At 41.0% G+C, this 14,868-nt stretch overlaps 1 protein-coding gene across 1 annotated transcript in view; it reads left to right on the forward strand.

The window, feature by feature from the left end:
* The window catches only part of CACNA1C (calcium voltage-gated channel subunit alpha1 C), a 480,830-nt gene that overhangs the window by 358,204 nt on the left and 107,758 nt on the right, over window positions 1-14,868 (forward strand). The window contains exons 22-26 of the mRNA XM_083572199.1: window positions 2,899-2,958; window positions 3,100-3,159; window positions 6,670-6,776; window positions 11,009-11,096; window positions 12,009-12,116. Of these exons, the coding sequence (XP_083428325.1) occupies window positions 2,899-2,958; window positions 3,100-3,159; window positions 6,670-6,776; window positions 11,009-11,096; window positions 12,009-12,116 (423 nt within the window). The remainder of the gene's footprint in view (window positions 1-2,898; window positions 2,959-3,099; window positions 3,160-6,669; window positions 6,777-11,008; window positions 11,097-12,008; window positions 12,117-14,868) is intronic.

The following is a 14,868-nucleotide window of genomic DNA, read 5'->3' on the forward strand; positions in this document are numbered from 1 at the left end:
TTTACACTATTTACAGTGGGGAGTCAGACATGAGATTCAAAAAAGCCCGCTTTGAGTTCAGTCTGCAAAAGAAATGTAATCAATATGATTCAGGAAGTATACGGTGTGTTAATGTTTCTCTAACTGGGCTTTGGGAGGCATAACATGAAGATAGGTTTTTTTGCATTTGATATATCATATGCTACATTATTAGGGAATTTTGAATAAAATGGTAAAAGCCTAAGAAATGTTATTTAGTGGCCTAATATTAGTGCTCAGAAACTGGAGATACAATCATGAACATAGCTTAATAAATGTAAGCATTTAAAACATCAATTCTATTCCCACTTGCTTGGGAGTAAACCTAACTCAGTGGGACATCTGAATAAATATGCATAAGAACAGGCTGCAAGATTTTCCTCACCATTAAGCATAGTGCTCTCCACTGAAGCAAACTTAAAAACTATCTTTTAAAAGTAGAATAGCACAATACAGTGGTGCCCCGCAAGACAAATGCCTCGCAAGACGGAAAACTCGCTAGACGAAAGAGTTTTCCGTTTTGGAGGTGCTTCGCAAAACGAATTTCCTATGGGCTTGCTTTGCAAGACGAAAATGTCTTGCGAGTTCCTGCGGGGGTTTTTTCCTCCCCCCCCCTTTTTCTAAGCCGCTAAGCCGCTTATCCGCTTATCTGCTAAGCCGATAAGCCGCTAAAAGCCGCTAATAGCGCTAATCCGCTAATCCGTCAATGGGCTTGCTTCGCAAGACGAAAAAACCGCTAGACGAAGAGACTCGCAGAACGGATTCTTTTCGTCTTGCGAGGCACCACTGTATGATGTTTGGGTAACTGTATTGCTAAATAAGCCAGGTTGTAAACTAAAAAGCTCCCGGTGTTTTTGTGTTACATAGAAGCTGCATTCAAAATAATAAACTTTAGGTTAAAGGAAACATATCTCTTAACAGGACTATCAGAGCTGGAGATGAGGGAACAAAACATGTTTTCACAAAATATTTGGATCCTCCCCAAAATTTGTATGAAATACCCCTACCCCACTTCAGCAATCCCTTTATGAAAGTACAAAATACAGAACTGAAGAATAAAAGAAAAAAGTGAAAGAAGAAAAAGAGATGCATTAATTGTCATACCAGTCCAGGGGATAGAAAACAGCTGTGAACCAAATATGACCAGAGTGTTAAACTGGACGCATTGGGATTACTGGATCTGGGTACAGTTGTTAGAGGTCATCAGTGAATGTGGCCCATAGGAATCCAATTGTACAATCAGCATTACCTAACACCCACACAAAAAATCTTCCAATTCAATTATTGGAAGTAAATCAAAATTGCATTAGAAAACATCTTGTCCTTTGAAAGATTATTCACATTTTTTAAATTACAAACAAGCAAGGAGTTCCACTTGGGCTCCATTCCCCAAGTTCTTAATATGGAGTTGTTTTGAAGTAGTACTGCATCACATGCCATAGGAGTAATACAGATTGCAATGCTGGTGAATTAGACTGACTAGAGATTTTCATCCTATAAACGTAAACTTTTTAAAATGTTGTAAATTATTTGCATTGTCAGGCATTTAACTTTTTACCTTTTGCACATTCAGTGAAGGAACAAAACAGGCTAGCTTTTTATCTTATTTAGAGACAGTAATTAATAAAGGGCTTCCATACATTTGTTTAGGCATGTCAATCGAAAAATCACGGCCTTTTGGGGTCTTCTTAAAAAACTCTCAACAACTGGTTTTTACTTTTTGAAATATGGCAGCCCTAAATTAATAACTATTCTATTAGTTTAACAAAGTAGCTTCAGACTTACATGGCACTATACTAAACTGAACCTCAATTCACTCATCTTTAATTGCATTGGCACAGAAATGGGCACATCATTTGGGATGAGAGATCAACTGAGTGACCCAACCTTTCTTTCTGCCTTGGTTAACAATGATTCCCTAAAGTACCTTTACACATGTTTTGTCCAATGGGTTTTTCATTTGTGAAGTGATGAAGTTTCTGTACTTTTCTAGAGACGATAACTCTATAAGGCTTAACAGTGGAGTTAGGCCATGAGGAACACAATCACAAACTGTATTTCTAACAATGTAGTTAACAGTATTCAGGGAACAGAAGATTTTACTCTAACATAGAGCTCTTTTGGCATTCTCATTTGCATAATGTTGAGTAGCAGCCCCACTATAACTCCTGGTCAGTTCAGATGGAGTGAGGATGAATCTTGCAGCCCAGTCTTACCCATGTTTACTCAGAAGTGAGTCTCACTGGTTTGAATGGCAAGTATGCTTGGGATTGTAAACCTGATAAAATGAAAGAAAATATTTCAAGAGATGGTTCTCTGAACATTGTCTTACAGCAACATAGGGTCGATCAATAACTCTTGGGCTTTTTTGTGCTACAGAGGTGAAACATAAAGTACTTACTATACTCTTCTTATTGACCCTGAGAACATGATACAATTGAATAAATGAACTAGCAGACTCTGCAAAGCAGTTTGAAAACACATTTCCTATTTATCTGCAATAGGTACTCCTACTGTAATAGGTACTTGATCGAAACTTGAGCAAAAAGTGTTAATAGGGAAAGGAGTTGCACATGTTCTGCCAGAAATCAAGTATATTTATATTTTCTGATTGGAGTTTAATTTGGGAAATGTTATAAATTTCTGTTGTTTGACAGGCAAAATAGTGAAAAAAGAAACATGCCACTTAAATGTGCTGCTTGTAGCCTGATCATTGCCTTCACCAAGAAGTGTTTGTAAGCCAGCTCCTCCCTGTGCCCCCTTCCTCCTCCCCTCCAACTGAAACAGTTGTGCTTTCTGATTTTGAATTGTGTTTTGCTTTTGCAGTGGTCACTCACAGATCTCCACTCCCCCTGCCCCTTATTCCCTTTTGTTTTACAGATTCTCTTTTATTTTGATATATTTTTTACTGTCATTTTCACCATTGAAATTGCTCTGAAGGTAAAGTCCCCATCTTCTCTTCCATTATCTTCTCACTCATGAGCCCACTAGTTCTCTGCTGCTATTTGTCGCTAACACACACGCCTGTTTTTGTCTTGGCCACGCTCAGTAACCACTAACCCAACTGTGCTTATTTTTCAGATCCTAGGCAATGCAGATTATGTCTTCACTAGTATCTTTACATTAGAAATTATTCTTAAGGTAACCAATCTGAGCAATACACTTCTCTCTCTTGCTTTTGCTTTGTCTTTTGTACCGCTTTAAATCCCTAGTGTGATCTCCACAGACAGGTCATATTTCCTAGCTCAGCAGTAACTGTATGTGCTTTCAAAAATGGTTCCATTTTAATATTAAAGTCCCATTGGTTCATATAATTGTTTAGTCCCTTGCCATGTATAATTAACCCCAAAAAGGTCTTATGGCATGGAACACAATATGTATTCACCACTCTTGGCAGTAATACCTGCTTATCCCAGTGGAAAAAGATGAATTTTTCTGGTGAGTCTTCCTTGTGCAGAACTTACACAAAACAATATGTCTTACAAGAAACATACTGTATAGGCCATAAATAGTCCCTTCTCTCACTGCAGACTATTTGGCATCCGTACTATTTTGTGCTCTTCTGTTTTAAGTGGGAATAGGTAGCAGAATATCTACACAACACTATAGGCCTACCAACGTATCGCATTCCTAGCCAAAATTTATGCACCTCAAATGAATGGTGATCCACTAATGTTTGCCTGGAACTGCAAAAATGGGAGGGAGGAATTACCAAGTTCCTGGCAAGCCAGTTAATGGCTAGTGAGCTGCATTCAGTTCTAGATTGGTCAGGCCCTTAATGGAGGAACAGAGGAAAGCTGGTCACTAGAAAGCTGGTCACTAATAGTCAAATTACACATTACATCCCCAATTGCTTTTCCTAGGGAAAACACCTTCAGGAATGGGGAATTTTCCACAGAAAAGCAGGAAGGGGACATTTAATCCTTACCCTGCCTGCTACTTTTCTACTGCAATGTACGATATATATATCCTTGCAAAAACTCATTTGGGTCCTTGCATGAGGGTGAAGTGGTTTGGAGTGTTGCACTGGTTAACTACTCCTTCCCCACCCACCACCACAGTTTCTCTGCAGTAATTCACCTAAGACTCCTCTATGATGTTAGATGTGCTCCTGTCCTATGTATGGAACCTTTAAACTTAGAGAAAATAGCATTGAATTGCTTCTGTTGCCACTCACGGTATGTGACAATTCCCTAATCCACTCAGACATTTTAGTACCTACTGGTTAAATTGTGAAGTTGGAACTTAACTTTAGAGTCTGCTTCTCAAAAAAGACCTGTTCCTTAAATGCATAATTTACTTTTCAAGTCTATTCTGCCTCATTTCAGTTAATAATTGCACCTGTGTGATTTCCCGCAGGGTGACACCTAACCCAAGAGGCTACTTGACAATACACCAAAACATTCAGATACAAAGTAGACTGCAGAGAAAATAAATATAAGCTCTCTTACACTTTGCATTCATTTAATATTTTAAAGAATAACTAAGGGACACTTTGTCTTTCTTAATGTATAGGTGTACCCATTAAATTTGGACATAGATCTACAAACAGCAAAGAAGAATATCATACTCCTCATTCCTTCCACTAATTTACATAGGCACTGTTCAAACACTTACTAGTCTGGGCATAACTACACATTAATTGTTAATATTAAATGCAAATCATGACTGGGAAGGAAAAGGTTAAACCTTCCCACCCCATGTGCTGAAAATCCCCTTGCCACTTTGTATTGATTAAAAAACTTGAGATGACACAGTACCCGATATAATTAACGAATTGAATTGTGTCGTTAGGCCTTCTCCTATCACATATGTACATTCACTGTGTCAGTACTGACTATACAAACACAATTAACTATGGAAAGGTCATAAGTGTACAAAACACATTCCCCAGTTGCAAGTTGCCTATTTATCCCACAGGGATTAGATTATCAACTTCCATGCTTTACTCTAAAGATACCCGTTAATTGTAAAGAAAAATTCCAATGGCAATACTGCCTTAAACAAAAGCTGCAACCAAGTTATGCAGCAATTTGCTATGCCAATGAATTTCTTGGCAGGGATAGATAAACACACCTTGTATGGTACTGAAACTCAGCAGAGCTTCCCATTCTGATTTCAATGGTGTCTCCTCCTTTCCTTTAAGATTGCCATGCAAAACCAAGCCCTAAAAAGCATCTTTACTACCTTTGTTATGGCAAGAACCCCCCTTCCCCCAACCAACTATATATTTTTGTATAAATTCTACTCAAAGAGCAGATTTTATACTTCCTTTCTAATTTCTGTCTGATAGATCAGTAGTCAGTTCTTCCTGATGTAATTTGGTTTTTGATGACTTTATATTTAATTTATTTCCTACCCCATCAGCACAACTTTGATAAGAACTGGCTGGAAATTGCTAGGCTTTCTGGCCTGAAAATACCCTGGGTTTGTTGCAGGAATTCAGGAATGCAGCAAAAGTGGTTGGTTCTTCACATTCCAATGAGTGTTCTTGTATGACCATTCTTATTTCTGATGTGTATATTCAAACATAAGGGGGTCACACTGAAGTCTGTTTTGCAGGTAATGTTTTCCTTATTGCAATCAGTCATGGCTTTCTATATATTTCTAGCTATATCTTTATATATGAACAATAAACATTCCCAACAAATTAACTGTTGGGTCTTTTGGGTTTGCCATGGTCCAATAGATAAATGCAAAATAATCAGACAAAAAAGCCAGGGATACAGCTACTTCCAATTACCAAATGGATGATCTAAAAATGAAGAGGGGACTCAGTGAATATAATTGCTACAGTTATAGATTATGTGCATGTCTTTACCTGCTGAAGCATACATAAGGAAGAGTATGTATTGGCATTTGACTTTTTGCTCTCTAGAGGAAAATGTTACTTGAAAAAGCTATCATTGGAGAGCTCAGTTCTAATATGATCTAGATAACACTTCTCAACCACTATTATAAGTGTTTCAAAACTGGGACAGGTTGCAAATTTTGCTTCAGACCCACCTCAGTTATCACTGTTTGTAAATTCCAGTGTGGAGATCCTTTTTTTTTTTGCAGGCAGGTGGTAGCCTTTGTGATACTAGTATTAAGAGAAGTAATCTAATTTGTATTGAACTATATTGACAAAACTATAATAGTAAGACAGGAGCAGGGATTTAATACTCAATTCAGCCTGAATGAGTAATGCTTAAAAAAAATGACAGCCTTGCTAAAAACTGCTAGGTCTTAGATCTAGTAGGCGTCTCTTGGGAAAGAGTTTCACAGTGATGGGGCCACTATGAAAAAACCCCTTCATCTTGCTATCATTAGTCTAACTTCCACCAAAGAAAGTACATAGAGGAAGATAAAAGTAAATGATAATATGTGGAGCTGCTTACATGGGAGAATGTAATTTCCAGTCTATGTAATTTCCAATATGCAATGTAACAACCAAGGGCTGGACACTATTTGCAACCTTTCCTTACTTATGTCCCCCCCCCCCCAAAAAACTATCTCTTCTTTTCACCTCTTTTTTAATGAAACTTTGCACTTAAAACCTTGCACTGTTCTGCAGTGTTACATTACTCCTTCCTCTGCCTGCTCTAAGCAAGAACTTGTGGCAAGCGCTAACAGCAAAGTTTGTTTGTGTCTCCATGTGATTGCCTGCAGATGACTGCTTATGGAGCTTTCCTTCACAAAGGCTCCTTCTGCAGGAACTACTTCAACATCCTGGACCTGCTGGTGGTTAGCGTTTCTCTCATCTCCTTTGGGATCCAGTGAGTGAGCTATTTTCAGCTGGGAAAATCTAGTGTTTATAAAGAGTGGGGAAGAGGATATGGAACGAAGGGGAAAGTCAATAAAAAAAGGAAACAGACACACCTCACTAGGGAGGATGTTCTACAACTGCATCACTGAAAAGGGCCTGTCTCGGGGCAACACCAACCAGGCAGCCCCCAGGCAGTACTCTTTTAGGTACTTGAGTGCCAAGCTGTCTAGTTCCTTGAATATGACCCAGTAGCTCAGTAGCAGAGCTTTTAGGACAGGTGACACATGGTCCCATCATGTTGCCCCAATTACCAACCTAGCACCAAATGCTGCACTAGCTGCAGCCTCTAATCTTCAAGGACAACCCTAAGTAGAGTGCATTACAGTAGTCCAGGCAGGAGGTCACCAGAGCATGGATAACCGAGGTCAAGCTATCATCATCCAGGAACAGACTTAGTTGGCAAATCTGCCTAAGCTGGACAAAAGCATACCTAGCCACAGAAGCTGCTTGAGACTCCTTTAGCAATCTGGAATACAGGAGTATTCCCAGAGTGCAAACCTGTTTCTTAAAGGGAAGTTCAACCCTTCCCAGAACAGTTTTACATCAGACATGAGAACCACTTACACAAAGCACTTCTGCCTTACCAGGATTCAGCCTCATTTTTTTGGCCACTATCCAGTCCATCACTGCTTCCAGACACCTGTCCGACACCTTCATAGCCTCTCCTGATTCTGATGAAATGGGCAGATAAGAGTTCCTTGTCATCAGTTTATGTATGGCACCATGCTCCAAATCACTGTATGACACCTAGATGTTGAATTGCTCTGTTTGTGTGTGTGTGTGTGTGTGTGTAGCAGTGTAGCCAGCACTAGGCATCAAAAGAAAGCAGGTGCACAGCAATTTTATCTCTTCCTATTTATTTAAGCATAGGTTATTTGTACTGTGACACCAGGACTCCACAATACTTTCATATTTTTGCAGTTTTAAGGTTCAGGCTGTGATTGCTGTGCTAAACCTTTGCTCAATTCCACAAAAGCAGCATAAGCAGAAAGTATGTGGGAATAAGTGACATCAGTGAAGCACATTGCCATAGTGCCATAGTGTATTGAAGGTGATAGTGGGGCAGGGGAGGAACATTCCTTATATGAACAGTTTTGGGATAGCTGCTGGAAGCGTCAGACAACACACAGATTGCTTCTTTTGCCATGTGGCCATGGCAAAATATTTTGAGAGTGCAAATAATTATAAATGCACAATAAAAAGGATGTCTGGCAAAGGTCCCAAATCAGCTAAATAACACACTTATGCAAGACCTCAGTATTATGTTTTTATATGTGTTGGAAGCCATACAGAGTGGCTTGGGAAACCCAGACAGATGAGCAATGTCGTCGTCTTCTTCTTATTTATTTATTTTATTATAAAATGGAAATAGATATTACCCCCTTCTCCATTTTTTTCATTGTGCAAAATGGCAACTAAGGCTTATATTTCCTTTTTGCGTTTTTGTGAATTTTTTAAAAAGCTGTACAGCCTCATGCATGTACACCTGCATGCATGCTCAGAACAGAAGAAGCCACTGGAGAGCATGGGAGGAGTGACTGAGGGGAGTGGGGGAACCCACATTCCAGATAACATTCTGTCTAGCTCCTTCCACTGGTGTGGACAGCAAGTGGCAAAATACCAATGCATATCCATGACTGAAAAAAATGGGAATGTGTGGAAGCTAACATATCAAATGTGCACACAGAAAAACCAGACCTTCACGACCCATTTGCAATATTAAAACCCCATCTGAAAGCTGCAATAAGACTTGCAAACTAGGGGGTTGGACCAAAAGCTTCATGGAAAATGTAGGTGTTGAGGAGGGTTTCACTCAGACCTTATCAGTTTGTGTTTCGAACCTGAAGGAAATGACAGAAATAGGACTCATGCAGATACTCTGGGAGGCAGTTCAAGCATACAGGACACCAGGTGACAAAGGGGAAAGTCTTTTGAGGGAACAAGAGACTTGCAGACATCTGAAGGTAATGGAAGTGGAGGAGCAAAGGTCATGGACAGGAACATATCAGGAAAATAAATCAGAATGAGAAGGGGGAACAAGACTATAAAGGGCTTTTAAGGTAAGGACCAGTAGCTTGTGCTGGATCTGGTAGCAGACAGGAAAACTGTAAGGATTTAAGAAGGGCTGTCTAGTGTTTAGAGTAATGAGAGAGATGGATGATTTTTCAGCATAATGCTGGATAGATATTAGGGGACCAAGATGAGATGATGAGAAACACCAGAAAGGAGAAGATTGGAATATTCTTGGTAAGAGATTGCTATGTAACTGTGCCCCTGAAGGACCAGGTGCACAGCCTGGAAGTCATTTTGGACTCTCAGCTGTCCATAGAGGCGCAGGTCAATTCTGTATCCAGGGCAGCTATCTACCAGCTCCACCTGGTACGCAGGCTGAGACCCTACCTGCCCGTGGACTGTCTCGCCAGAGTGGTGCATGCTCTGGTTATCTCCCGCTTGGACTACTGCAATGCACTCTATGTGGGGCTACCTTTGAAGGTGACCCAGAAACTGCAACTAATCCACAATGCGGCAGCTAGACTAGTGACTGGGGCAGCCGCCAAGACCACATAACACCGGTCTTGAAAGACCTACATTGGCTCCCAGTACGTTTCTGAGCACAATTCAAAGTGTTGGTGTTGATGTTTAAAGCCCTAAACGGCCTCGGCCCAGTATACCTGAAGGAGCGCCTCCACCCCCATCATTCTGCCCGGACGCTGAGGTCCAGTACCAAGGGCCTTCTGGCGGTTCCCTCACTGCGAGAAGCAAAGCTACAGGGAACCAGGCAGAGGGCCTTCTCAGTAGTGGCGCCCGCCCTGTGGAATGCCCTCCCATCAGATGTCAAAGAGATAAACAACTACCTGACATTCAGAAGACATCTGAAGGCTGCCCTGTTCAGGGAAGTTTTTAATGCGTGACATCTTAGTGTATTTTTGGTCTTTGTTGGAAGCTGCCCAGGGTGGCTGGGAAAACCCAGGCAGATGGGCGGGGTTCAAATAAATTATTGTTGTTATTATTATTATTATTATTATTAGTCATGGATCATAGTTTTTGCTGAGATGACAGAGAGGGCATGGAAATGCAGGATGAGGGAGGGAACAAGGACACAAGAGAAAGTGGATTATAGAACAGCAAGAAAGTTGCCTCTTCAACATACTGACCTAGCTCTATCAGCCTCTTGAAGTGAGCAGGGACTAAGCTGTGTCTATACTGGTTCTGTAGTACTTAGTTCTAGGTAGAAGCAAGCTGTAGGCTGAGTGAAGTGCCTTTGAAAGCACAAGTCACTGGAGAGTTAACTGACATGCTGCTTTCTCTGAATTGGCATTTTGGTGAAGTGCTTCATAGCACCATTATCTTACACTGCCCTGCGATGACTGCAGCTTGGCACCATTTTTGTAATATGTCTGCATTGCATTTGGCAGCCTGTTCCGTCTAAAGGAGTCCCTATTTCCCCCTTTTTGTCAACACAATATTCTGTATTCAGTTCAACAACAGAGTAGCCAACAGTTACTTCCCCTACCTCCCAGTGACTTACTCATAAATTCAGTATCTAAACTAGTAGACTACTAAATTGCAGAAAAAGAAAGTGCACAATTCCGTTAAAAATTAAGGATTGGGACAATATAAATGTCAAAAGAATAAGTTAATGCTACTGTGAAATATTCCCACCTTCATTAGCCACCATAGTACATCTGCCTTGCAGCAATCAAATGAACAAAGACTGTTGCCAGGACCCATAAACTATTAAATAATAAGATGTCACATTCAAGGTTTATGAATTATTAAAAAACATAAGTATACCAAAGCATATAATTCTTTTATCACAAATTGAATTGCTTGTATTTTAGGTTATTTAAATAGGTATACCATGTGGCCACATTTTTTTGTCTCTATAGTACAGTATTTAGCTAGTCAATGGAAATGCTATGGGGAAAGTTTTGTGTCTTTTGTTAATGCTAGTCATATATTCTGCAAACATTTCTCTGAAGAGAACAACCTAGAAGAAAGGTAGTATGATGTAGCAGATAGTGGGGTAGCATTGATCAGTGAGATCTGGGTTCGAGTTCTGCGCAATCATAAATTACAAGTTGTAATGCACATTGAACTTCAACTAAAGGCCACTATTAGTCCATAGATTATTCCCACAAGAATTGTAAAGCTTGATCTCCTACTGCTGTTCTTTTCCAGGTCTAGTGCCATCAACGTAGTGAAGATACTACGAGTCTTGCGAGTTCTCAGACCACTGAGGGCTATCAACAGAGCCAAAGGATTAAAGGTTAGAAGACATATAAAGATTAGATGTTAACTTGCTTTATGTGACTTTACATCACTACTCTAGAGCAAGTAGATGAATAAATTGGTTTTCCAGTCTCCTGATTTTAGTGGGATATAATGCATATCTTTGCTGTGCATAGACAATGACCAAGGATTTGTTGTGGGTGAAAGCTGATTTTGCCCTCAAGGCAAGATTGTATTTTTCATTTCTTCACAAGCATTAATGACAGCCTGCCATTTTTATTGCAGAAAGCAGAGGGCACATTTAAGGGCATCACTAAAGTGGGTTTAACACTAGCTGCTGGGGTAAAAGTTTGGTTTTGCTCCATCTTAACATCTTTCCAAGATTTCAATCTACTTACTTTGTCTCAAAGAATTCAGTGAGAGCTATTCTACTCTGGTTCCATTTCATTATGATCCTGGAATATGGCAGAACCTTGGAAACTGGCTTTTGAGTAGCAGCATGTCCAGCAGTGTGACAGAAGAGGGGAGAATCTGTGTATTGCAAGGATTTGTGTATTCCTGTGTACTGCTCAGGATCCCAGCCAGTGTGGACTTGGCCATCCTGTGATGGGGCAAAACTGTTCCTCCCGCCCACTTTGGGGTCTGATGCAGCTCATGGGTTCAATTTGCCACAACTACCACTGCTTTGGAGACATAGTGTCATCCAGCTGTAGGAAAGACAGACAATTCTACCTATTGTGGCATAGCGAGGATAACGACACTTGCTTTTTGTTTGCAAGTGCACAGTCTACAGACCATGGATTTCCTTTTCTATTTCATAGAGATACCATGTGGACTTACAGGAAGATGGCAATATAACAAGATTACATTCATTCATTTATTTACATCAAATCCTAATACCATTTAAAAAGCAACCATTTAACTCACTCGTTTCTGTCTTTCTTTACAGCATGTGGTTCAGTGCGTGTTTGTAGCCATACGTACCATAGGGAACATTGTGATTGTCACCACGCTGTTGCAGTTCATGTTTGCCTGCATTGGAGTCCAGTTGTTCAAGGTATATGCCCTGGAACCTATTTCTCACTTTTTCCTCATTAGTTATTGGAAAACAAGTTGCAGATGTTGGGATGGGGGCGGAGGTGAAGCATAGCCTGGTACTCTGCATATATTCAGTACTGCCTCACAGGAATATTAAAGTGACTTACCTGGTTACCTTAAACTTGGTAAAGTAGAGTGTCTGGATGTTCATCTTTGGATCAAGATTTAGAATTAGGGTCAAGCCCAAATTATTCCCTTTCCTGTTATCTTAGACCAGGGATTGCCAATCCAGGGTTCATTTGTGCCAGACTAGTGGCCCCTTTGTATTTCTTTTTTTTAAATGGTGGGCACTTCCATCACCTGTGGAGGGATTTTTCTGATTGCCAGGAGGGAGTGCCCAAGTATGCTCTCTCTGTGTGTGCGATTAAAAGAGATGGACTTGGACAGAGAGTGAGGCAGAGGTGTGTGTGGCCTGTGTGTGGGGGACAGGGAGAGCTATGTAGGCTTATGTGGTCTGTGAGAGATGTATACAGTGTGTGGGTGTGGGTGTGGGAGAGGGAGAGAGGTGTGTGTGGTGTGTGATCCGTTAGATAGGGAGGGAAAGATACACTTGGGCAGAAAGGGAGAGGTGGATGTGTATATGTGAAGTGTATTAGTGTGTGGGAGAGATGCATGTGTCTGTGACCTGTGTGTAGTCAGAATACGCAAGAGAGACAGTATGTGTTGTTTACTTTTCCTGGTACTGAGGAATGCTTCCTATTGTTACTGGAGAACAACAGCATTAGTTTGTGTGTGGAGGGGGGTGGAATTAACATGAGATCTCCATTGATATGACCAGAAGGACATAGGTGACTTCCCATGGCAAGCATGAGGTTGTCAGGCTGTGTGTGTGTGTGTGTGTGTGTAGAAGCAGTTGCTGTACACTCTCTAATTTTTAGTTATGCCATGCCCCCCACAGTAGCCATTTTGTGACTGGCACTCACAGGACTTTCTCAGAATTCAAAATGTGCCCACTGTTCCAAAAAGGTTGGTGAACCCTAGCTTTGATTCCTTCCCTTTTGCAGCCATTTTCCAGGAAACATTTTTATCATGTTTCAAATGCCCCTATTGTTTTCAGAAACATCTATGTACATTATTTGAACATATTGGGGGAGGGGGGAATAGAGATGTGCATGTTTTCTCCACCATCACTGTGCCCCCTGCAACAGTTCCACTTCATAGGATATTCCTTCAGACAAATAGAGGCAGGGGGGAGAGCATGTAATATGGTATCCTCAACAAAGGATGTGTAAAAGTTATGAATTCAGGGAAGGGTCTCTGAAACAGGAGGTGCACCACATAATTTAGAATGATTTGCCTTTGGAATAAAAGATATTGAGTCTTATGCCATCTTCAAGTTTGGGAATAAAACAAACCTAAAGAATATATTCCTTGACCAATTAGTAAATGCAAAAAATTTAGTCAATGTAAACACAATGTATTTCTATAGGATATGTTGATCCGTGATGGGAGCATGAGCTCAACCATTTTAAAAAGTTGATTTCTTAAAGATGCAAAGGAAAGGTCAAGTTTGTTTTCAATATAGGCACATTTTTGTTTTAAAGAACAATATAAAAAAACCTTCTCAAACTTGCAGTAACTACTGCTGAACAAGTGTATTAGCAAGGCAGCTACAGCAAAGGCTTACCTCTCCATAATGGTATGGGAGAAGGCATCTCCTCCTCCTAGAGGGGAGGAGTTGTGAGCGGGAGCAGCTTCCCGCAGCGGCAGGGAGGTATATTTGGCGCCCTACCTCTGATTGCCTCTGCTGCCGTGGCCAAACCTTTTAGCCGACCAATAATGCCAGCTGGTGAGCGGGGTTTAGCTGCATTTAAGCAGCCACGGCAGCACTCTGACCTCAGCCGGTTCCTGCTTGCATTGGATCTCCCGCCCTCCCTCCCTTTTAGGTCAGCTTTCTCTTCGTATTGACCTTGCTATGGACTTCAGTTGGTTGACTTTTTTATCCATTTGGCAAATTGGTACCAGCCTCTTGGTTTTTTCGCCTACCTTGTAGCAACTCGTCACAACTTTTTTGGTATTGGCGGTTAGGCATTGGAATATGTATACTGTGTTGGAGGATTGGGTATGGCCATCATCTACCCCTCCTCTTTTGGGTATTCTGTTAAAGGAATCCGGTGGTTGTGGATCCTGTCCGATGCCCTGCTGGTGGTGACATGACCCCCGGTGTTGTCATGGGGAAGCTTCCAGTTGTATTTGCATCAACAAGCTCCTTCCATTGGTTGTTAACCCCTGAAATGGCTCCCCGCTGAGTGGGGTGGAGTCATTTATTGCTGTTTTATCCAAAGCCAATACCACTCACATGCTGTAACCAATAAAGTTGTGGCCTAATTTAGCCCATTAACCTAAAATAATGTGTCTTTGTGACTTATTATAATCCTATGTGGGTGGCGGGTCCTCGACTCACAATGTGATGCTAATGACCAATACCTAAGATGAAGGTCTACCAGGCTTACATGTTGAGCCTGCTGCTTTATGGAAGTGAGTCACTGGCAACTTATACCCACCAAGAGTGATGCCTCAGTGCCTTCCAAATGCACTGTGTCAGAAAGATTTTGGCACAACATGACAGGTCAAAATCTCAAACAAAAAAGTGCTCTATCAAATCCACATTCCAGCATATTCACACTTAACGTCTCAGTGACAGCTACACTGGTTTGGTCATGTACACAGAATGGAAGATTGCAGCATCCCCAAGCACATGCTCTGTGGGG

Source organism: Podarcis filfolensis (assembly GCF_964270895.1).
Source record: "Podarcis filfolensis genome assembly, chromosome: 10".
Lineage (NCBI taxonomy): Eukaryota > Metazoa > Chordata > Lepidosauria > Squamata > Lacertidae > Podarcis > Podarcis filfolensis.